Source organism: Lissotriton vulgaris, chromosome 8, assembly GCF_964263255.1.
Source record: "Lissotriton vulgaris chromosome 8, aLisVul1.2, whole genome shotgun sequence".
Lineage (NCBI taxonomy): Eukaryota > Metazoa > Chordata > Amphibia > Caudata > Salamandridae > Lissotriton > Lissotriton vulgaris.
In genome coordinates, this window is record NC_141696.1 from 1,370,981,794 (window position 1) to 1,371,007,308 (window position 25,515).

The 25,515-nt window shown below is 46.4% G+C and overlaps 1 protein-coding gene across 6 annotated transcripts in view; it reads left to right on the forward strand.

The window, feature by feature from the left end:
- The window catches only part of SON (SON DNA and RNA binding protein), a 614,305-nt gene that overhangs the window by 59,552 nt on the left and 529,238 nt on the right, over positions 1–25,515 (forward strand). For 5 of the 6 annotated variants that reach the window (XR_015299365.1, XR_015299366.1, XM_086935336.1 and 2 more), the window contains exons 2-3: positions 11,156–11,325; positions 13,648–16,245. Coding sequence is in view for 4 of the 6 variants with exons in the window: in XM_086935336.1 (XP_086791462.1) it covers positions 11,156–11,325; positions 13,648–16,245 (2,768 nt within the window). In the remaining 2 variants the exon portion in view is untranslated. The remainder of the gene's footprint in view (positions 1–11,155; positions 11,326–13,647; positions 16,246–25,515) is intronic. The other variant, XM_086935339.1, reaches the window with a different exon arrangement.

A 25,515-nucleotide genomic window follows, 5' to 3' on the forward strand; every position in this document is an offset into this window, starting at 1 on the left:
ACTCTGCTGCGCCTCGCCACTCCGCTGCGCCTCGCCACTCCGCACCTCGCCTCGCCACTCCGCACCTCGCCTCGCCACTCCGCACCTCGCCTCGCCACTCCGCACCTCGCCCCGTCACTCCGCACCTCGCCCCGTCACTCCGCACCTCGCCCCGCCACTCTGCACCTCGCCCCGCCACTCTGCACCTCGCCTCGCCACTCTGCACCTCGCCTCGCCACTCTGCGCCTCGCCACTCTGCGCCTCTCCGCCACTCCTGTCCGCTGCGCCTCTTCGCTGCGCCGCTCCGCTCTCCGCTGCGCCTCTCCGCTGCGCCACGCCGCTCCGCTCTATGCTGCGCCTCTCCGCTGCGCCTCGCCGCTCCGCTCTATGCTGCGCCTCTCCGCTCTACGCTGTGCCTCGCCGCTCTACGCCCCGCCACGCCGCTCTACGCCCCGCCATGCCGCTCTACGCCCGCCACGCCGCTCTACTCCGCTCCACGCTGTGCCAAGCCACTCTACTCCGCTCCACGCTGTGCCAAGCCACTCTACTCCGCTCCGCTCCATGCTATGCCAAGCCACTCTACTCCGCTCCTCGCCACTCTACTCCGCTCTGCGCCTCGCCACTCTACTCCGCTCTGCGCCTCGCCACTCTACTCCGCTCTGCGCCTCGCCACTCTACTCCGCTCTGCGCCTCGCCACTCTACTCCGCTCTGCGCCTCGCCACTCTACTCCGCTCTGCGCCTCGCCACTCTACTCCGCTCTGCGCCTCGCCACTCTACTCCGCTCTGCGCCTCGCCACTCTACTCCGCTCTGCGCCTCGCCACTCTACTCCGCTCTGCGCCTCGCCACTCTACTCCGCTCTGCGCCTCGCCACTCTACTCCGCTCTGCGCCTCGCCACTCTACTCCGCTCCACGCTGCGCCTCGCCACTCTACTCCGCTGCGCCTCGCCACTCTACTCCGCTGCGCCTCGCCACTCTACTCCGCTGCGCCTCGCCACTCTACTCCGCTGCGCCTCGCCACTCTACTCCGCTGCGCCTCGCCACTCTACTCCGCTGCGCCTCGCCACTCTACTCCGCTGCGCCTCGCCACTCTACTCCGCTCTGCGCCTCGCCACTCTACTCCGCTCTGCGCCTCGCCACTCTACTCCGCTCTGCGCCTCGCCACTCTACTCCGCTCTGCGCCTCGCCACTCTACTCCGCTCTGCGCCTCGCCACTCTACTCCGCTCTGCGCCTCGCCACTCTACTCCGCTCTGCGCCTCGCCACTCTACTCCGCTCTGCGCCTCGCCACTCTACTCCGCTCTGCGCCTCGCCACTCTACTCCGCTCTGCGCCTCGCCACTCTACTCCGCTCTGCGCCTCGCCACTCTACTCCGCTCTGCGCCTCGCCACTCTACTCCGCTCTGCGCCTCGCCACTCTACTCCGCTCTGCGCCTCGCCACTCTACTCCGCTCTGCGCCTCGCCACTCTACTCCGCTCTGCGCCTCGCCACTCTACTCCGCTCTGCGCCTCGCCACTCTACTCCGCGCTGCGCCTCGCCACTCTACTCCGCGCTGCGCCTCGCCACTCTACTCCGCGCTGCGCCTCGCCACTCTACTCCACTCTACTCCGCGCTGCGCCTCGCCACTCTACTCCGCTCCACGCTGCGCCTCGCCATTCCACTCCTCATTTTCTTACACTGGAGTAAGAACATGAGTCCATAGACTGGGGCTGGTCTTTAATATATTTGCTGATTGTCCATCCAGCCATTGACTTCTTTTTTAAAGATTCTTTGTGCAAACTATAATTTCATGTGGCAAGTCTCTAATATTTTCAGATATTTATTTGCTATACATCTTAGAAATATACTTAACTCAAAACATTTTTCTCAACAGGACTTGATTCCATCTTTTTCGTACGTCCCAGTCTCTGCCCGATAATGTGGAAGTCAACTTTTGATCTATTTTCGCGTAGGGCAAAAATTATTTATGTTTATTTCTTTTGTTTTTCCAATGATATTGCACTTTTTGAGCTCCATTCGGTATTGTTACCTATGTTTAATTAATGGGTTTCTTGATGTTTGTTCTAAATTAAAGGCCTGTTTTATATTCCTATTCAGGTTGTCTTTGTTTTTCGAAGAGATGTTTTTTTAAACTTTTTTGAGCAATTATGTGGCCTGGTATACCCTAGCCGTTTTCCTTATATAATTGGAACTAGTCATACCCTTCAGAGAACGATATATTTGTGTTCAAATCTCCCAGCAGTAGTATAGGTACTGAAGGAAATATACATTCTTTTTGAACAATTAGGAGGACAAGATTTTTAGTTTATTTTAGTGTTCATTTTGTGTGAGGTAGACATTCACTACTATTTGATCTTGAGCTAGTGACAAGTCCATCTGATCTTTTATTAGAAGTTCGCTTGGAAATGTTTCCAGAATTGATTAATCGCTCACGGTTATCAGCATGTTATTTAGGGCTCCTTCTATTTCCTTGCGGCCTTTTTCGCCTTGTATTATGCCACGACGCAGATTGGACATGGAACTCCCAGATTTTATTTAATATTCTTTCTCTTTTACCTTCCTCAACCATATTACCATCAAATTCCTGGTTGCGCTGAAGGGTGGAGAATCCTAGTGGAGATTACCACAAGTCTGTAATTTGTAGATGTATTTCCACATGACCCATGGCTTGGGAAATGTTTTCAGAATCTATTTCTGAGTCTACCATACTTGGTGCAATATCCGTTTTGGCCACTTCAGACTCTTCACTGGCAACGTTCTTTGATTTTTAACCCCTTGCATGCTGATGACGGCCAAAGCCGTCATGCCCTACGGGGCTCGTGTGCTGATGATGGCTGGGGGCCGTCATAAACCTGCCCACGCGCGATTCTGGCGCACAGGCGCAGAATCGCGGCAGCATGGAAGGGGTTAAATTGTCATCTTTCAGAGGGCCCAGGTCTGTCTGCCAGGACTCCCGTATTTTAGACAACATTGTGTGTCTATTTGTGACGAGTGTGCGGTAGATTTGGGTGATCTTTTGTTCCCCCAGCGCCCTAATGAATACTTTTGCCTCAAAAGGACTGAAGTCCGGTATAGTTTTCTGGTGTTGGAGAGATGGAGAGAAGGCATGGCGGAACTGGGGATATTTTGTAGAATTGCGATGAGGCATCTCATATTCTTGCTGTAATTCCTGAAAGGACTTCGGGGTCTGTCCATGAAGGACATTCCCCACAGTAGAGATTCCTATAGCCTCCCATCCCGAGAAGCCAGGGTGCCCAGCTAGCTGCAGCATAAGGCCATTATGCCAAAGGGGAGCCTCTTTGGTTATTCTGCCCCACCATCCCAGCTGCTGGAGAGTGCGTTTCCACAGTTAAAAGACCATGAGGGTCACCGGAGGCAAAGCTTTTCAGACCGGGCCTACATAGAGGAGTGTATGAAGGGGTGCAGTGCCCATCCGCCATCGCTCGAGTGCATATGCAGGTTTCGACCTATCGCCATACCAGTCGTTTAATATGAGAAGATGCGATGCCGCATAATATGCCTGGACATCTGGCATTGCCAGTCCACCGCAATAGGTTAATTGAAAGCATGTCTTTAACGCCACTCGAGTGTAGTTGTGAAAACCAGCTAGACGGTATCAGAAATGGGTGATTTTGGAGTTGATCTAATAAACGGAGTAGGGAGATCTTCTTGAAAATGGCCTACCGAAAAGAGAGAGTGGTAGATATGACGAGGAGTGAGTCTTCTCCTTGATTTGCACCTACAGAGGGGCTAGGTTTCTTTCCCATGATAGGGGCTGCGAAGCCGCCAGGAAGAACTCCAGATATTTAAAACCGTCCTGCACCACCATTACCTCCTCAGACCATTGGCCCAGAGGGTCTGCATTGCGCATGGGCCATATGTTGGATTTACGGGGGTTCATATATAGCCCAGATGTGTCACCAGAGATCTGCATGATCCCGAGGAGTCTGGTCCTGATTGGTCAGGTCGCGTAAGGAAAAAATAGTATGTCCATGCATAAAGCTATGCGATCAGACGACCCCCCCCCGTCCATTCAAACCCGCTGAACTGTGCATCTACCTGCATTCAAGCTGCAAGCGGCTCCATAGCGAGCGCAAAAAGATATGGAGAGAAGGGGCAACCCTGGCGGTGCCCTGTCTGATAGGAAAGGTTTGTGAGACTGTATCTGCCACTCGAAAGGAGGCAGTGATATCAGTATAGAAAAGTTGAATATATTTCAGAAGACGAGGACCAAAATTAAGACGACTAGGGAGCGCAAAGAGATATGTCCAGCTCAAGGAGTCAAATGCCCTGCCTGTCTGCCAACAATAGAGCTGCTGGCTCGCCCAGACTGTCCACTGAGACAATGGCATTGTGGGCTCGTCGGATGTTGTGGAGTGGCATGAAGCCTGCCTGGTCAGAATGGACCAAATCGGAGATGTGTGGGACTATACGTTTGGCTATGATCTTGGCAAGTAACTTTTCCTCAACGTTGAGGAGCGATATGTAGAGTAAAGTTCGGGGGATCGGCCCGGCTTTAAGAATACCTCTAGGTCAGCATGGCGCCAATCCGTTGGAAGAGATCGGTCGTCAAGAGCGCCATGAAGGTAGGGGGCAGTACGCATGGATTGATACTTCTGGAATTCGCATGGAAAGCCATTTGGTCCGGGGGCCTTGCACGGGCGCATCCCAGACAGTGCTTCCCGAATCTCCTCGGTCGTTATTGGGGCATTGAGGTCATCCCGTACCGGGTCTGTGAGGGCACGCGGAGGCAGGTCATCAAACTTCTGAACTAGTTGCGGTGATATTGTCTCGGGGGGGGCGTACAGCTCTGCATAATAATCCGCGTAGCCTGCGGTTATTTGTAAGGGATCAGTGAGAACCCTCCAATCAGGATCGAGCATGCTCGGGATGGATATGGGGCAGAGTGCTCTTTAACACAAAAGGTGCAGTAAAGAACTTGATTTGTCACCCCACTGATATGTTCTGCTACGGGTAGCCCAGCAGTCCACTCAAGCTTCATCCAGCAGCTCACTGGCGCAAATCTGTTGAGTATGGAGTAATTGTCTACACGAGTCGCTCCTGAGCCGGCAGCTGGGCCTCCAGCTGCACTATGCAATAACTATCCCCCGCAGTGTGGGCTTCATTGCCTCCGCACAACAGCAGGCGATCCAACCGACCCAGCATAGTTCAAAAAATATTCTGTTAGGGCGTTCTGCATGTGAGACCTATTTTTATCATCTAGCAGGAGCCACGATGATAAGCGCCAACGGAAAGGGGGCGTCCAGAATCAAGTCACAAGTCTAGTTGCAATGGGGAATGGTCTGAAAGGCCCCTGGGCAGTATCTCCGCCCCCACAAGTCTATATAGGTGTGCTGCTGACAAGAAAATGTAATCTATATGGAAGAAGGACTCATGAGCTCTAGAGAAATACGTTTATCCCTGTTCAGTGGGATAAAGTCCTCTCCAAGTGTCCACCCAATCTAGTCCCTGCATCATACACCTCATTTTTGACTTACAGGGCTCAGCTGTTTTCCCAGCACTACGCCACCTGTCTATAGAAGAGCATATGGGGTCATTCTAATCACCCCGACTAGGGACAACACCTGGGGATCTCTACACAAAGTCGCATCATTCGTTCGGTCAAGTTCCATGTGAGGGGCGATGTGGGGCATATATAGATCCCAGGGCAAGCGGCTGGCCATACATCGAACCCGTGACTATGACACATCTACCCTGGGGATTGGTCCATGTTTTCTCATGTAGAAAGGGTATTCTAAGGTGGATTAGTATCTCCATACCTCGTGAGCCTCTAGAGAATCTGGAAAGGAAGACTTACACAAACCCAAATTGTGTTAGCAAAAGACACACAATTGATGGACGGAATGCTGAACAAATCAAAACATTCACCCCCAGTCAAGAGATCTGGGTTAAATCCATCATTCTCTTGCTCGCCATGCCCCCCCGTTTATACCTCGCCATATGCAAATCAGCCTGGACCCTGTGCCTCATGGGAACAGTCCGGCCCGAACTGCCAAGCACAGGTCCTCCCTAGATCGGAAACAAGCATCCTAGGACCGGTTTCTGGGTATTACCCTTAATCAGCCAGGGTAGTTTGAATCCAGTGGCACAGTGAGCAAGGGTTGCACGACTGGGCATACCCATCCCACTTTGGGTGAAAAGTGCTACACAAACAAATGATGGGCAGAATGCTGAATAAATCATACATTGAACCTCAGTCAAGAGTTCTGGGTTAAATCCATCGTTCTTTTGATCACCATGCCACCCCAGTTAAGACCCAGCCATATGCAAATAAGTATTGACCCTATGCCTCATGGGAACAGTCAGTGCTGTACAGACACAAGCAGCATGTCCCCTTCCAGGCGAGGAATCTGAGCAGTCTATGGGCACCCCAGGGACCAGGCCAGCTGTGCAGGCGCAGAAGGTAGGTATGGTGTCTCCCGCTCACCTCCGAATCGATCTCCCAATATGAGGTACATCCGCAAATGCAGTGCGAGGGCCGAATGTCACACGCGACCCTCTTGTGTTCTCTTCAGTTGTGTCCGTGGGCCGATAATGTTGTGTGCTGCCCAGGGAAGAGGAGCGGTCCGCTACAACGCCGCACTAGGCCGCACAGAGTAGACGCAGGCACGCCGTGGCATTATATAGCTGCCGAGTCTCACTAGACCACACGCAGCCGCCCGCTCAACACTCCCAGCGGCGGCTATCTAGGGACATGTAGCCACAACTCTTTCTCGCACTCATGTGGGGGTAAGGATCGCTAGGACCCTGCCGACCGTGCGCACCTGTCCGCAATCTGAATGATGCTACCACCGACAATCCAATAGATGTGTGTCGCTGGGGCCACCCACCTCTGCACAAAATCAAGTCTGCTGGGGTGAGGCAGTGGCTTGCTGCAAACGCCGACGCCCGCTGACCAACAGGTATCGCAGCCGTACAGGGTGGGAGAGTGCTTGCAGTGGCCCATCATGGCCGCCAATCTCCTCTGGTGCCCTCGATCACTGCAGGCATGTGGTACTTCGCGGCTCGGCACAGCCGCCTGCTTTCGTTCTGGTCTCGCCCAGTTGTTGCTCCACACTCACCGTGGCACAACACTGTGCCTCCACAGCAACGCCCCTCATGCAAGGGTGGGGATCAGCAGGCTGCAGCTCCTCATTGGCGCCCGGGCATCTCCGGGCAGGGCAGATGGGTCCGATACGGCTCACCGGGCGCCGCTATATTTCAGGAGCGTTCCTTTAAAAGATAGGTCTGCATGAAACCAAAGACGGCAGGATATTTTACGGATTATGGTGGGTCTGCGGGAGCTCGTCTGGAGCAAGTCCACCATGTTGGATCGCTGGGCCATTCCCATTGCAATCTATTTTTAAGGTGAAGGGTAAACCCTACTAAAAAAAACCTGAAATGCGTGATGACCCAAAAATCTGCTAAAGCCTCCCTTTCCACAGAGTAATTAGCCTCAGCACTCTTTGGTACTGGCATCAGTATACAATTGGGTTATCACAATTCCCAAGGGTAGGCGCTTCAATTAGGGCTCTTTTTAAATTTTTAAAAGCTTCACTGCACGCATCATCCCACTCAAACCGGGCACCGTTTTTTTAAAAAGGTGCCTTATGGGTTCAGTAAAACAAGCCAAGTTCTTCACGAATTTAGCCATATACTCCGGCAGACCCATGAAGGATTTTAGTTCAAGGAAGGAGGAATTTACGGACTCACCACAAAATTCACATTTATGTGACTTAATAGTCAGACCAGCATCTTTCAGAATGTGTGAACATTGTTGTTGTAAACAGAATTACCATAAATTAGCAACTCACCTTGATAATACATAACATTGGCTGTGTCCTTCAATAATTGATGCATCACTCTTTGGAACACGACTGCTGCAGATCCCAACCCAAATGGCATCCTGCAGAACCGGAAAGCACCAAAAGGGGGGATGAATTGAAATCAAGGATTTAGAATCTGGGTAGAGTTCAATTTGGTTATAAGCCAATGAGAGGTCTAGCATCAACAATCAAACTAATCATATCACCAATTTTAGGTAAGGGGGAACTGCTCAACCCTTATGTTGTGGCTAAGATCTCTAATGTCTTCACACAAAAGTATACCTCTACCCCTTTGTTTTTGGGCAAAGAATAATGGTAGCCAACCAGAGTGAGCTTTCAATAGGCTCAATGATACCCTGATTTATTAGAATGTCCTACTTTTTCTCCAGAGGTTCTCTCATTAAATTAGGGATGGGGCGTGCCTTATGTACCACAGCTACAGCATTCTGTTTAAGTCTTATATTGTGTTGGACATTTCTCAATAGGCCCAACCTTTCTGAAAACACTTCTGGAAATTCTTCAGCAATTTTACACTGGCCCCTTGGTTCCACCGCTAACACAGGTTTGCTGCTATTGGGATCTAGTTTGATGCCTAAGTCCCTTTGGTGTTTCCACCCCGGTAAATTCGAACCTTTCTCCTCCACATAAACCACCCCTTGGATAGTTCTGTCCTTGAAATCAATACTCGTGTCAAGCATCCCCATCAAGGGAATAGGGTCTTTATTGCACCAACCAGACTTGATATCTGCATCGATAAAAGGAGAACAAGAGTCTGCATATACCATCTCCCCAAATCCATCCAAAAGGATCTCACAGGTGGGATAGTCATTACACTAATCCACTCCCAATGGCATGCCTTGTGACACACATTTGTTGGTACTTGGACCCATCTTTTCAACCATATGTAAGGGTTTGTGAACTGATTCACCTGCACGTGCATGGGTAGTGGCTCTTTTTTGCATTTCCTACAGACAATTGACCTAGCTGGGCAGAAAGAGCTGTTAGCCAGCAGAATGTAGCTACCACAGCGGAAACACCTAAACCTTTCCTTCTCCTTGCTACTCTCCGCATTATACTTCACTTGAGTGGCTGGGTCCCTTCTCACTGAATCTGCTTCCTTACATTTTTCATCTATACCAGCTGACTTTTTCACCACATTTACCGTCTCAGAAAGGCTACTCTTCCTCATTTCCTTAATACTCAGCAGTGTGTTCTATGCCTGTAGCTAGATCAATTGCTTCCTCCAAGTCTGGATTGTGTGCGAGTAGTTTCTCTTGTGCCCATGGATTGTTTGTGCATCTTACTGACTGATCCCTGATCAGAAAGTCACTCAGTTCATCAAAATCACACAAACTGGCCAACCCTCTTAGAGGGCACAGTCTTAGAAGCAATGCTTACCACAACGGCTCGCTGAATGCCATCAGGAGTGATCCAACTCATCTCTCAACACATTTTACAATGCCCGATCTTAAGCACCTTAACTTTTTAGCCTTATTGCCTCCTGTCTTGTAGATGTTTTCTGATGACAGTCTATTTTAAATCGCCCACTACGAAATCAATCCTGGAGTTTCCACTCCCACACCTTGTTTTTAGCATTTTTCCCCTACTCCCTGTGTAGGAAACTGACAAGCTATAAGTACTAGGTTCTTTCTTTTGAAGTTTATTTTGTTTTTCAATACCACTTCTAGTTGGATCAGCGAACTTCGAAAGGACGCAGAGCTACTCAGTATTCTGTCGGTTACATGATGCTTGATTAAGTGTAGGCCGCCTTTAATTCAAATGCAGTCACAATTCTAGGACAAATAAGCATACTAGTATTCTAGCACCAGGTACAACTTGTGCAAAGAGCTGTGCTTGACACAGTTCTCCTTTTTTCCTTGAAAGACCAAGATTTTTAGTTGGGATTGAGTTATTTGATTACATACTTTGTATACTTTTTTATACAATAAATCTTGGCTATCAAAGCACAGGCTGAACCACTGGCCACAAGCCTTAATAATGCCAGCCGGGCCTGCAAAGACACTGCTACAACCACTACTGTGAGACCTGTCACCCTTTCTAATGACCTCCCAACTCCTCAAATGAGCTGCAGGAGACTCCCCAGACAAAGTTTGTTGTGGCACTTAGCAGCGGTATGGCTAGTGGATCCGTTGGACCCAGGCATGAGCATACCAGCCGCCTGTGTGACGAGGGCAATGCTCAATGCTTACATAGGAACTGCCCTAATCCAGTGGAGCTCTGGGGCTTCGTTAACTATGAGCTCTGCTGGCTAGAAGCATTGCCCCTCGAGTGATGCATGGTCCTGGACTGTAACCTGGTCACAGCTTCTCGGCCTGTCATTCCTTGAATGCATCTCAGGGTTTCGGCTCCTCATACTAATGCCTACTCACGTTGCTGACACTAATATAAAAGAAAGGGCTCCCAAGCTAATTGAGTCCTAAGCGATGAAGTATGTCCGTCATTAGAGTTGGAGTGGTCTCCTTTCTCTGACACAAGTCTTTGGGCTACAAGTAGCACCTCTTTCTTGCAACAATAAGTTTCAACAACCATCTGCCAGCACTGCACACCCAGCACCGCTCTCGCTTTTAGAACTTTTTCTAACATCTATTACCGTATGCGGTTGGAATAATGTTTCAGATTTGAGTTTTTGTCCATTTCGTCAAAAAATTAAATTGGTGTTGCCGCGTGATGACTCTTTATAAGGTAGCACGAGAAGTCCCAAGGTGACTCTTGCTACATTTCTGTTGCACGCATGACTCAAAAGTTTGCAGACAGACACTGCTTTGTCGTACACCAAGGAAAATAATTAGAGAGAATATTGGTCGGCAGTGTTTGTTTTCCCTTATTGCGGTGTGCTCTCCTATTTAGAAACCATAAATGTATGTAATAGATGTGGCGCTTTGGCCATGGATTGAGGATTTCAGATTTGGGGACAGCCTAAGGATATGGCTTTAAATGATTCCTTGTTATGACTTGAAGAGACGCTAAGACACCTTGGTGTGATGGCCAGTCTCCATGAGAACTGTGCTTGTGGGTCTTGTTTAGGTAAACTGAATGTTGTTCGGTGTATTCTCAGTTTCTGAGAATGTGAATTTGTGAAAAATTGATTTCAAGAGCGATTCTTTAAAAATGCCACCTGCTTTTGGTTTATTGCTGGAAGCGGGGTGGATGAATACTTAAGGCAGACGCTCACATGGTGTTATTTCCACTTGAGGCAATTATGTAATTGTACATCCCTGAATGCCAAACATAAAATGTTTTTTTATGAATGCTTTTCATGATTTTATCTTTTTTAAGTTATTGATGTCAATCTGAAAGGGATTTTACAGCTGTGACCTTTTTTCTTTGTTAGCGAGAAGTGCGAACCCCAAATGAATGGTGGAGAAAGCCAAATGATGGTTACCGAAATTCCTAAAGATGACGCAGTTGTATGTGTCCAAAGTGTACAGAATGAGCAGAATTTACAGAAAATAGAGGGCACGCTTTCTGAAATTGTGGATACAGAACCACAGCTTAGTTCAGGTAACGTTTAACAATTTGTTTTCTTTGAATCATTCCATTGATGTGAAATGTAAAAATCCTCGGGAAAGGTAGAGATAGCTCGTTACTCATTAAAAAAAAATGGAATGCTGAATGCTTTCTCAACATTGATGGAATGTTAACAAAGTAAGGATTGTTTCATTAAATAGAGAATTATTTAATGAATAAGTTCTCTGGTTGTTATACTTCTGCATAGTCGTTCTCTTGAGCAGTTGAAGTTATGCTTCTTTAACATTCACTGGACCCTCATATAATCTTCGTTCAATCTTAATCTCTAAACACTGCAACATTGTTTATATTTTAGAATTGGTCGTTAATGCATGTCTTTCCATACTTTGCTTTATATTTCAGTTAATAATTGGCGTAGTGAGTTTACATTTGTCTTACCTGGTTGCATAGTTTAACAGGACGATATTTACTAATGAATTTATTTTTAATTAGTATTATTGCATATCTCCCCTTACCCATTGCATTGCATATTGAACTTCTCGAAGTGAGATCTGGTTCAGTAGTTTACTTTATACCCTGTCTGTGAGGGTCACTCAATGCACTTACCAGGAATTGTTATTTCATCAGGGCCCACCCATTTTGGTGGTTTGTTTTTTGAATTATGTAAATCGTGTAACATTTCTATGTATGTTTTGTCATGGAATATCTTAATATAAACACTGCAATCACTTGTTCGTTTCAATGATTTTTCCTGGGCTATTAAGGCTTGGTTTGGGGTCTGGTGTAGTCTCCCCCCGACTTATTAATTGTGCAGTGTTGTTTTTCACCTTTAACACAATTATCCTTAAATGTTTACAAGTTCCTTATCTGCCAATACTTTGTTTTGGAAACCATGCTCAATCGAAAAATGTTCTTGTATGCGAATACATTAGACTTTCTCGCATACTTTATCATTCTCTTTGTGGCGTTTGACGTCTTTTCGCTATGGCACTTTCTCAAAAACTGATCCAGGGTGCCCACCTACAAGCATTCAGAATCCAGGCATAATGCCAGTGTACTTCCGGTTTGGAGCACCTGGCGATTAGTGGCTCTCCTTGAAGTACATCCCCTACAATGGCTTAATAGATGTTGGTCTCCTATTCAACTAGCAGGGAATCAAATATAAAATGATTTATAAAAATCAAAAAAAAACTTACCTCCACCAAGGGCCTGAGTATTTTTACAGTACTTAGACAAAAAGAAAAGGTGCTGTTACGCAATCTGTGACTGATATTACCCTGGGGCATGGGCTCCAGAAGGTCTTTGGAAAAGTCTAGGAGATCTGAGATGTGTAACGCTAACCCAAAGTCATACAGTTGAAGGCTACTAACTTTACAACTGTTTTCAAACCCTCGCAGTGAGATTAGTGCTGAACACTGCATCGCAAACATCCACAACAAAAGGTGAACACTGTGTTGTGAGTTGATACCAACATCCAACTAAAATGTTCTGTTGGGTATTGTGTTGGTGCTGGGTGCTGTTCTTGCTCGCTCCATGATAGGCTTTTATGGCATGTATGATTATTTTAAGTGAATGTGTTGTGTTTTATGTGTGCTATTGGGCTAACCTGCAAGTCTGTAAATATAGTGATGAATGTAATACAAGGTCAAGTTTACCGGTCTGTATCTGGCATTTTACATACAGAAACATTGAATCTGGGCCCCAGACTAAATGCTCCACATGGGTGTGTTCCCATGAAGATCTAGTTGAATGCTTGGCCTGTGTATCCTTGCCTCCCAGGTATGAGACCATACAGAAATAGCCAGCACAGGACACAGGACCCAGACAGCATGTCCTTTCTGGGTTTTATGTTCTCCACATTTGTAAAGTGCTTTCAGCTGTTAGTATGGCACCGAAGACCACACAAGCACTTTATTTAAAACAAAATGTCATTTTTAAGCAGTGAGCATCCTCTTAATTCTCATTTCGAAAATGGGGTTCGGACTTTAAAAGTTTTCCACTAAACAAGTTTTTCATTTGTTGTCTAAAATGACAATTTGTTACAGCCAAAATATAAAGTGCACATCTTTTTTTACTTTTTACTTTATACTGATCATTCTCATACAGTGTCAGATCATTTTTCTTCAATACATCTTCCTATTTCTTTTGTCAGATTTTTAATGAAAAAATAGTCATACTTGTGCATATGCTTAAATAGAAACAGCAAAAATGTTATCGGAAAAAAAAGAAACTAGTAAAATGACCTTTCAAATTTACATTGTCTTTTACAAGCTCATTAAGGCTTAATATTTGTTACCGATGTTTTCAAACATTACTGTTCAAAGTGAGTGCCTAAAGAAACTTTTTTTGTTTTAGATCTCAAACTGAGGAACATTACAGAAACTGCCACAGTTAATGAAGAAGTCACAAATGAATCACCGAGGAAGAAAAGTAAAAAGCACAAAAAACATAAAAGCAAGAAGAAAAAAAAGAGGAAAAAGGAAAAAAAGGAACGACGAAAATCTTCAGTTTCTGAAGATCGGGGAAGTTCGGATGTTGAACCGAAGCTTCATACAAAGTCCCCTACAGAGCGGCCTGCAGAAATACAGGAACAGCGAGAAACGTGTGGAATTTTGTTGGACCCACTAACAGTTGTTTCAGAGACAAGCAAATTGGCTATTCATGGGGCAATTGTTTCATCATCTACAGTAAAAACATTTAATCTTGACATCCCACCGGAGACTGCATTAGAATTTGGTCCTTCTAATGTTACCTCAAAAGATCTCAATTTAGGTTTATGTGAACCATGTGAGACTAATTTAAGAGTAAGGGAACTATTACCAGCCATGGATCGTGAGCCGGAGATGGTACTTACTGCGACAAGCTTTGCACTTCAGAATGTTGCCTCTGAACTGATGATAGATAAAAATGTAGGGTCTGCTCTAACCACAGTTACAAATATAGACTCTGAACAAACTATAGTTAAAAGTGCAGACCCTAATCTAACTGTCATTACAGATCAACAATATGATGGAACTACAGTTAGAAATGCCAGCTGTGATGTAGCTGCATTTAAAAGTGTAGTCTCGGAGATACCTGTAGCTGAAAGAACAGACTCTACTTTGCCTATGATGGCTAATACTCATTCTGATTTAACTATAGGTGAAAATACAGAGTATACATTACCTACAGCTAAAAATGCAGATTCTGATGTAACTACTGTCAAATGTGTTGACTCTGAGATACCTGTTGTAGAAAGTGCGGACTCTCATTTAACTCTGTTTAAACCTGCAGATAGTGATCTAACTGGAATTAAAATTACAGATTCTGTGCTACCAGTAGTTCAACCCACAGATGCTGATCTAACTGTAGTATTAAAAATGGGCTCTGAAGTAGCTATGGGCAGAAATGTAGACTCTGAATTACTCCCAGTTAGCAGTGCAGACCTTGGTCTAATTGCAATTACATCTAGAGACCCTGATGCCAGTGTAACTAAAAACATATATTCTGATTCAGCTGTAGATGAAAATATAGAATATGAGCAATTTATAGTGACAAATATGAACTCTGCACTGTCAGTAGTTACAAATATGGACTCTGGTCTAGCTAAATCTAAAAATACTGATTCTGATATTACTGATATCAGAAATGCAGACACTGCATTGATGATTGATAAAAGTGCAGACCCACATTTGACTGTAATTGATCCTGTTGAACCCCTTGTCACAGTAGTTGAGCATATAGTCCATAATCTAGTTAAAAGTGTGGACACAGATCTTACACAAGTTAGGGCTGACTCTAATTTAAGTGAAATTAAAAAGTATTCCTCTGAGCTAATTGAAGATAAAAATGTAGACTCCAGTGTAAATATTATTAACCCCACAGACTCTGATCTCCGTGTATTTAATCCCCCAGACCCTGATGTAACTGTAGTTCAAAGCAAGGACTCTGATCCAGTTGGAGTCACAAGTATAGACACTGATCTAGCAGCAGTTAAAAGCTCTGAACAAAATGAGGAGCTTGCATCAAAATGTCCGGATTTGCTTGATAACAAAGGTTCTGTAGAAGATAGTAAAAAAGAAAATGAAAAGAGTAAAAAAGGGTGCGAAAAGAATGATAAAAAAGAAAAGGAAGATAAGAAATCTAAAAGGAGTCGATCAAGGTCTGTATCACGATCTAAAAAGCAAAAACAGTCTTCAGGTTCTCATTCTACCTCAAGGCACTCTCCTTCCAAAAGAAATTCATCTAAGAATAAAAAGCACTCTGACTCCAGGAGAAAACATTCTCGTTCACGTTCCCGACACAGATCAAGATCCAGATCTGCTGAAAAGAGAAAAGATGCACAATCTCCACCAAAATCTAAAAGTAGACGCTCTAGGTCTCGTTCACCAAAGCGTACAACAAAACTTTACTCTAGATTACGCCGGTCCAGATCTAAATCGCCACTACGCAAGAGGAGATCTAGATCAAAGTCTTCTCAAAAGTCTCGAAGTCGCTCCCGTTCAAGACATAGGAGAAGAAGCAGGTCAAAGTCTGCTCAACGTTCTCGTAGTCCTTCATATTCTAGACACAGAAGGAAAACCAGGTCGCGATCAAGGTCTCGAAGGCGGCGTTCCCCATCAAGGGATAGAACAAAAAGGTCTCCGGTTAACCAATCCAGATCAATTGATCGAAGAAGGAAAAGGTCTAGCTCAAGAGACGGGCACAGTACAACACTAAAAACACGACCTAGGAGCCGATCGCCTGCTCGCCGTAGAAGGTCAAGCTCCATAGGACGTGGCAGTTGCAAATCTCCAGTTCGGCGCAGGAGATCGAGGTCACCCGCAAGGAGATCGAGGTCGCCCGCAAGGAGATCGAGATCGCCAGTGCGAAAGAAGAGCTTTAGCAGATCACCTGATCGACGAAATCGATCAAGATCATTGGAAAAAATTGTGGGACCAAGTAGATCACCACAAAAGCGTCTAACCGAAATTGGTAAGTTGGTTTAAAACTATTTAATTGCCAAGAAGTATACCATCTTTCATAAAAATTAAGGGCTGGTGTTGCATAAACTAAGCTTTGTCTTAGCTCCACATGGTTTGACTTTCCCACCCATGGAAGCCTGAGCAAAATTAAGTGCACCAAAGCTTGAGCATGAAAGTACAGGTTGTTGTATCCCACACCATCCCACTCGGTACATAATTGATGTTGTGTTTATGCTTTCTCAGTTATTAACAGTCCCTTAAAAAAAGGAGTCTGGAACATAATGTTAATTCAAACTCAGTTTCCTTCTTTAGAATATCATACACAAGTTTTGCACTAAGAGAAAAGACACTTAATATTTAAAAGCGTTTTATTTCAACAGTCTCATCGTGTTGCTTAGCACATACACAAAAACAGAATATTATTAAACCTGCACTGTTGCATAGGACTAACAAAGAGAATAAAATTAACATTTGTAAAATAGTTAATCATTTAGCAACCTAACACCCTAAAAACTACTTCTATGTGCTATACTGTGAGAGCATGGCGTAGTTTAATTTGCATCTAGAGTTTAAGATTTAGCACATTGTACACCTCCATCTGTTTACTGCAAGAAGCTGTAATTACCAGTAGCCTCGAGAGAGGAAAGGAAAACAAACATCAGATGGGCTCAGGTCATTCCAGACTGGGCATCAGCTCTCTGTGTTGGGCTGGATGCAGTAACAGTAGGGCAATCTAAGGGTCTCTGGCAGGATCTCTCGCAGTATCTTGTGCAATATCCTGGGTGAACGACCTCTCTCCCTAAGTGGCCACTGGATGAGCCTTTTATACTGTTGACTACTGATTTTGTATGGGGAATTTTGAAGAATTTCTGAGATAACCTGCATGCATCAATCAATATGCTAGTCTTAGTATGTACTAATATACACAAGTATGGTAAAAATACATCAATTCAGACTACATTGTTTATTTTAATTATCTGACCGTAAAACATAGATAACAAGGCACATGTCCCAGACTGATGTCGCATTAGGTGTCTTGTTGATTTCCCTGTCTGAATGATTTGACAGTTTTACAGGTTCTTTGAAAGATAAAGACAGATGGCATCTATGTCCTAGGTAGACATGCCAATGATCGGGCAAAAAATTGAGTCTTGACCTGCTCATAATAGAGTTTGGCCTTAGGGTTTTTACATCAGGTGGAGCACATTGGTCTTCTGTCCTTTTCCTGGAAGCTAGGAAATTAACTGCATCAATCATTTTCATTTAGCAGAAGAAGTATGGGTGTGGATTAGCTGTATCCACTTTAAGCAAGTGTAATAGGAACACACTTGCTCATTTCTCTATTCTTTGCATTAAGGTTTCCAATACCCTCATGTGATGGAGATGCATGTCAATTCAGTGTTACTTGTTTTAGGAAGAGACCTTTCACCCTTCTCCTATGCAGATTATTTTTTTTTAAAAATGTCAGTGGAACTGAGTTGAACCTAAACTTTGAATGCAGAAATGGCTGTAAACCTTGGATGTTCAGTGCCTTTATGAACTTATCTAGTGGACATATTAAAATGCTAGAGTGTGGGAGACAGGGGGCTGAGCCTATTGACTCCTACGTCATAACCTAACAGTATTTTATGGTTTGAATCTTTTATTGAATTTTCAAGAGAAAGAAAACAAGAAGGCATAGTGATGTCAGACATACGAGTCTTGCTCGGTGACCATGCGTTAACAAAGAGCAAACATAGTGCCCACAGGGCCGATGTAATGACAGAAAGCTGTTGAAGTGCCTTAGAACTTAACACCCACTCCCTCCCCCCTCCCACCCCCCTCTGTCCACCAAACAAAAAATCCGCTTCATAATACTCTGTTTGGGGAGGCAAAGGAACGTTTATTTGGGCCTGCGTGTTTGTGTTTTCTTCGAGGGCTGTGGGTCCGGAATTGGCGTATCTGCCAGTCGTAGGAGACTTAGGTATCTGGGACAGCTCAACTCACGAAATTCACTTGTGAGCAATGTTAGGAAGAAGCACCACAACTCTGGAAATTCCTCCCCCCTCCCGGCCTGTACCAGCAACAGCTTTTCCATTCCATGCACCATCCATAACCTGTGCAACCATCTTGTGTGGGGGGGACAGTGTGGTGATCTCCAATGTGCCCCAATGTTTTGGGTAGCTGCCCCTAGGGCAATAACTATGAGACGGCCCCTGTGGGATCTCAGTGGGTACATCAGGGCATTGGGCAGTCCCAGCAGGATGTAGGTGGGGAATCGGGGCAATTGAGTGTCTAGGTGATAGTCCACCTCATCTATAATCATGTCCCAGTATTCCCGTATATGTTGACAGCTCCAAAGCAGATGTTCCAATGTGCCTAGAGGGTCCTGCCTAGTTCCCGCTCCCACTGACATCTTCCTGCGTTGTATGTGTGTGTGTGTTCGTAAGAAGGAGGTGCTAATACAGATCAGAGATTAATTTCTTCTTAGAGGTGTGGGTAACTAGCCACTTCTCATACGGTGTGAGGTATCGATGGGCTCCTGATTTTACATCGGTTTGGAGGGCCCAGTGTCGCACCTGCAGGTAGGCTAACCTATCTCCCTCTGTGATAGCGTAGGCATCCTTCAGTTGTTGGAAAGATAGGATGCCTTCTAGGTCAAAAAGATGCCCCAGTTCTTTGCAGGGGGTGCGTCGCCAGTTCACAAATGCTTTCGGGTCAAGAACGGGGGTGAAGTCGGGATTAGCGAATAGGGGTGTCAGTGGGGAGGGAAATGTCGTCAATTCATGTTTGGTAGCTACTCGGTCCCACACCTCCATGACCGTGCCGGTGACCTGGGATGCGTAAAGTTTGGGTGGCCTGTGTCTTTGCGGAAGAAAGGAGATTCCTTGTAGTGGCATACCGGCCACCGCCTGGTCTTGAAACAGCCAGGGCTTAATCGATTCCAGCTGGTGCCATTCCACAAGGCTCAGCATTTGTGCTGCGTTGAAATAGAGTTGGAGGTCTGGGATCCCTACCCCGCCATGCGCAGGTGGTAAAACCACGATGTCCTGTTTGAATCGCGGACGGCGACCTTGCCAGATGTATCGTGCTATTTCAGATTGCATCCGCTGGATCCAACCTTGAGGTGGGCGCAGGGGAAGAGTCTGGAACAGGTAGAGGACTTGCGGTGGTAGCGTCATCTTGGTGGCCGCAATCCTCCCTAGCCAGGAGAGCGGAAGGCACCTCCATCTTCGCAGCTCCTCTCGAAGCTGTGTGCGGGGTTTAATATAGTTTGAGTCTACCGTGGCAGGAATGGTGGGACCTAATAAGATTCCTAGGTAGGGGACTGTGGTGTCCGACCACTGTACGTTGTGTTCGACCCGTGCCGCAGCCAGGGTTTCGGGTGATAGCGAAATGTTGAGGGTGATCGATTTGTCCTCATTTACTTTGAATCCCGAGGCGAGCGCAAAACTATGGAGTTCCACGAAGAGCGCACGAAGTGAGGGAACCGGATCGGTGATGGATAGCAGGATGTCATCGGCATAGAGGCTGATCTTGTGAATGTCACCCCGAATTGAATACCCTTAATGAGAGCATGTTGTCGAATTCTCTGTGCTAGTGGTTCCATATATAGGGAAAACAGGAAAGGTGTCATCCTTGTCTAGTCCCTCTGCCAATCGGGAATCTGGGGGAGGTGTGACCATTTACGCGCCCCGTGGTATTGGGTTGCTTAAAGCAGTTAAGAATGCGGGTGCAGAGCGCGTCCCTGAGACCAAAAAGACTCGGAACTTGCTCTAGATAGGGCCAGTGCACCCTATCATGCTTTTGCCAGCATCTTCCTCTCGCTGCAGAGTTGGCGCCAGGCCCTCATGGCTCCGGTGCGCTTGTGCATTTGCTCCAGTTTCGCCACTCGTTGCGTGAGTTCTGCACGCTTCTGTTCCCGGTCTTTATTATTGGCTGTGGCCACGGAGATGAATTCACCTCGTAGGACCGCTTTAAGGGCTGACCATTGCGTCGCCCGCGTGGTGTCCTAACAGTATTTTAAAGAAACACAGAGTTTTTATAAAAGCCTTGTATCAAGTGAGCTTTTTTCAAATATAGTTTAACAGATTTAATGATGCATCTCCTCTCATGTTGTCAAGCTTTTCTCCAGGTATTGCATCAGGTTAAGAGGGCTAGGTAGTATCTGTATTTTCAAACCAGTATATTCTGGACAATTGGAAGAAAGCACTATTGCAAAGGTGTACCTGTGCTACCTATGCTTTCTACACTCTATAGTGTTGACTGTTGTCGAGCAGTCCTAGCTTATTTGTTAATATAGTTGGGGATAGAAGCATAGCTACAATAAAGCAGTGCTGAACTCCTTACTGTTATGTTAGACCACCCCTGACCTTCATACCCTCCATTCTCTCAAAAGGGATTTCGATTATAGTTATAAGCGCTGAATAGTCCTGCTCACGTGCGGGGACCCGGAGCAGTTTTTCAATTTAACTTCCTAAGTGTGGAGTTTGCCTTTCTTCAGGAAGGCCTACAAAAACAAATAAGAAAGAGACCGATTATGCAGCCTATATACCTAGGCTACAATGGCCAGATTAGTTGTCATGAAGACAAAAAAGTGCCAGAATAAAGAAATTTAGGATAATTTCCGATGATTTGCAAACCCTTGTTTGTGATGGAGACCAGGACAAAGTCTCATAGGCTGTCATTTATGTCTACTAAAAACACTGTGCCTTTAAGAACTCTGATACCACCAGTATCCCATCATGCACAGCACTTTTTCCGGCTCCTGCTGACCGGACCCTGGAGCAATGAGCTCGGACAAATTTGGGCTTTTTTCTTGTAAATTCCTAGCTGAATTTTGGTGACAACCTTTTCATTCAACGTCTTTGGTCTCTTGCAGGCTTTTTTTGCATTTTTGTGACTGAAATTAGAGGCAGCTTGACGGAAAAATTCCATCTTTTTTTCACTAGTGCGCATCCTGTTTGGGAGGAAAAAGGCGAAGACAGATCCTCATGAGTTGTGTATAATCTGCCTCCCAAAGAGCATGTTGCTGAGTCTTCCCATCATTGCAGAAATTTTTCAAGACGTACCCTGAGAGACCGAGAGAAGATTTGCCTTCATGGGACCAAGGCCGAAAGAAGGCTACAATCACAGTCTGAAAGGTGGGATCTCAGGGTGAGGTGATGGTCAGACCTCTCCCAGGGCTCTGTCATCTGTCTCCGGAGGGCGTACCAGGAAGAAAACTGCACAAAAATGCCATCGTTCCTGGAGGACGTTGAGAGCATCAACGTCGAGGAGAGGTAATGCATTGGTGGGTTTGCTGTCTATCCCCGGTTTGACATTGAGCAAATGCCGTAGATCAGCGTAGAGGCCCGCACTGTAGATGGTGAGAACTGCTGCATTGCTCTACAGGCCTCGCTCGACATCTGAGTCCATCGAGGTAACTGCTGAGACCCACGTCGACATCGAGACATACTCCAATGTCGAGGTGTCAACGGCGCTCACCATCGACAAGCAGTTTGACGTCGAGGCATCGCGGTTTGTCGCTGTCGAGAACTCTTTCGACATTGTCCAGGCTACAGGAGGCTAGAAAAAAGAAGACTCATCTACACCTCCCCAGATTCAGAGTACTCTAGGGCATATTCCCCATCTTCAGGGGACCAACCATCTTCACCACCACCACCTCCTCCACCACCATGGACACCAACACCACCTACTCCACCGCCTTCAGCTCCACTGGCACTGGTCACTCCAAGACCCAAAGCTTGTTCCACGTCGCCCCATCATTCCAGACGCCATCGTCACAGCTCAAGCTGCACTTCTACTTCTTTTAAGCCCTACTATCAGATATAATTTTATTTTATTTTAATTTTATTTTTGTATTTATTTTAAAAGTTTGATATAGCGCTGGCTAGACCCGGAGGTATCAGAGCGCTTTACATGAGCATCGGATCATAGTTACAGGTTACATCGTTACAAAGGTTACACAACTATTAAAGCATGGCAACATAGTTACTTGTAAGGTCGAGCACAAATACGTAAGGGGAAAAGAAGGCAAGGTGAGATTCAGGGGAGGGGGGTTGGAGTAGGGGAAGTCGACAGATAATGAAGGCGGGAAAGAGGAGGGGAGGGTGAGAGACACAGCATGGGGCGAGGAGGGGAAGGGTGACTGGGACAGAAACCGGTAGACGAGTCAAGGCAACGTCCAAAGTCCAGTAAGCTGTGATCCCAGGGGATGTGGTATTCCTTCCCTATCTCTATTGCGAGAGGCTCCCTTTACGCAGTGGACTCTCTCAGAGGGGTCTCTGAGACACCAAGGCCTACATACTGGATCCTGCCCCAAAAAGGGGAGAGGGAGTGCTTTGGCAAGGGGTGCCATACCAGACCTCAAGTCTGAGTGGCTCCCTTGGCGCAGTGGACTCACTCAGCGGGTTCGCTGAGACTCCAGAGTATAAATATTGGATCTTTCCCCAGCAAGGGGCGAAGGCGTGCTTAGTAAAAGGGCACAAAGGACAGGGGGTTAGGCAGAGTAGCGGGCAAGGGGAGAGATTCAGGGGAGAGAGGATAGAAGCTAGGGGAGAGACAATCAGGAGAGACGAAGGGAAGAGACAATAAGGAGAGACGAAAAGTCTGCCTAAAGACCGACTTGGTAGGTGACGACCAAGGAGGGAATCCACGGCCCATCTCCCCTATAGCTAAACCAAGTAGCTCCATCGGGCATCAGACAAAATAGTTCAGTCTCAAAACATTGAGAGAGGAGGGAGGGAGAGACATAAATAGAGGGAGGATGCAGTAGGAGACGACAGGAGAGATGAAAGGAAGTGCAACAATCTGGTTCAACAATATACCAGAAGAAGATCAACAAGTAAACATGAAATCAAACGATCAGCAATACAATTAGGGGAGGAGAGAAAGGAGAGAGAAAGTAGTGGGGCGTAGGGGAGGAGGGAAAGTGAGGATAAGGGAAGAGACAACCGTAGAGACGAAAGGAAGTCTGTCTAAAGACCGACTGGGTAGGTGACGACCAAGGAGGGAATCCACAGCCCATCTCCCCTATAGCTAAACCAGGTAGCTCCATCGGGCATCAGACAAAATAGTTCGGTCTCAATACATTGACAGAGGAGGGAAGGAGAGGCATAAATAGAGGGAGGATGCGGGAGGAGACGACAGGAGAGACAAAAGGAAGTGAAACAATGTGGTTCAACAATATACCAGAAAAAGAACAACAAGTAAACATTAAATCAAACAGTCAGCAATACAATTAGGGGAGGAGAGAAAGGAGAGAGAAAGTAGTGAGGGGTAGGGGAGGAGAGAGAGTGAGGATAAGGGTAGAGACCACCGTGGAGACGAAAGGAAGTCGGTCTAAAAACCGACTGGGTAGGTGACGACCAAGGAGGGAATCCACAGCCCATCTCCCGATAGCTAAACCAGGTAGCTCCATCGTCCTCATGACTACCACCAGATATCAAAATCACTACCACCAGATATCATCATCTATACCACCAGATATCATCATCACTACAACCAAATATCATCATCATCACTACAACCAGATATCATCATCATCATCATCATCACTACCGCTAGATATCATCATCACTACCGCTAGATATCATCATCACTACCGCTAGATATCATCATCACTACCGCTAGATATCATCACTACACCGGACATCGCCCTCGCCGCCGCCACCGGACATCGCCCTCGCCTAGATATCATCATCACTACCGCTAGATATCATCATCACTACCGCTAGATATCATCATCACTACCGCTAGATATCATCATCACTACCACTAGATATCATCACTACACCGGACATCGCCCTCGCCGCCGCCACCGGACATCGCCCTCGCCGCCGCCACCGGACATAGTCATCATCATACAACATAGTCTTCGGACATAGTCATCATCATACAACATAGTCATCATCATACGACATGTCATTTTTGAGACTTTACAACACAGAGCAGCATTAAGACCTTTGCTGCATCTAGTGTCCGGTCTCCTTGAACCTGCTACGGATCTCTTACTCACACCAGCCTCGGTTAGGATGGCCCCATCCAGGCTTCAAAAGAAATACAAACCTCCGTAGTAGGATCCAGCTTTCCTCTGCACGGATCCTACACCAGACTCCGTGATTGTGGTGGCGGCATGTGGGCTGTAAAGTCTGTGGCACAGCAGCAACCACTATTAAAGCAGCCAGTGCCACTGCCCTACTAGGCAGATACGACAGGACACTGTGGGAATGAATATGAACCAGTTTGCTGACCATCTCCCTAGATATAAAAGGGAAGACTTCATGGAAATCCTGAATGAGGGATTAATGGTTCCAAATCAGGTTATTAGTGCTGCAGCACTCTTCCTTATTAGCATCTCACGAGTATTGCCAGTGCTTCGCTCTTCGAAGGCACTCCAGTGTTAGCCTAACATCCCTGAATCCAGAATTGCAGCAAAGAATATTGCATCTGACATTCTCTGGCACCACTCTATTTGGAAGCCATGCCGACGATGTAATGGCACGGATGAAGACTGAAATGGGCACACAAGGCATTGGGTTTAGAGAGACCTAGGGAACAGAGAAAATCTTACCGACCGTACCAATGCCGCTTCTGTTTCCAGAGTGTTCAAGCCCCTCATTAGTATCAGTACCGCCAGCAAAGTGGTGCTCAACAACAACATTAACTGCCCTATCAGTGAAGGCATCCTACAGGGAGATTTACCCAGCAGCCTGCGTTAGGTGGCAAGCAGCCTTCTGTGTCCAATCACAGAATCAATCTGTTGCCCATTCAGGTGGGGTGAAGATTCCAATATTATGTGGCATTGTGGCAAAACATAACGTAACGCACCTGGCTTCTAAATAATGTTCCCCAAAACCATCCAGTTTCCAATTCTCACTCTTATGAGCGGAGGTCAACATCCTCTTAAAAGAGCTGCCAGTGAAACCTGTTCCTCCCCAATAACGAGGGGCAGGCATTTATTCCAGGTACTTCCTTGTCAAAAAGAAAAACCAGAATGAATTCAGATTCCTTCTCGACCTCAAAACAGCCAAAAAATGAATCAGGCGAACAAAGCTCCGGATGCTGCATTTCTCAATTACACCAGTGGGAGTGTCTCTTTTCCATCGACCTTCAAGACGCGATATTTCATCTACCAGTCACCAAAAAGCATCAAACGTTCTTGAGGTTCATAGTGGGGCAGAATGATTTTCAATACCAAGTTCTTCTGTTTGGCCGGAAGTCAGTCCCTAGGACATTCTCCAAGTGCCTGGCAGTAGTGTCTGCCCATCTCGGGAGACCAGATATTTGTCTGCCCATA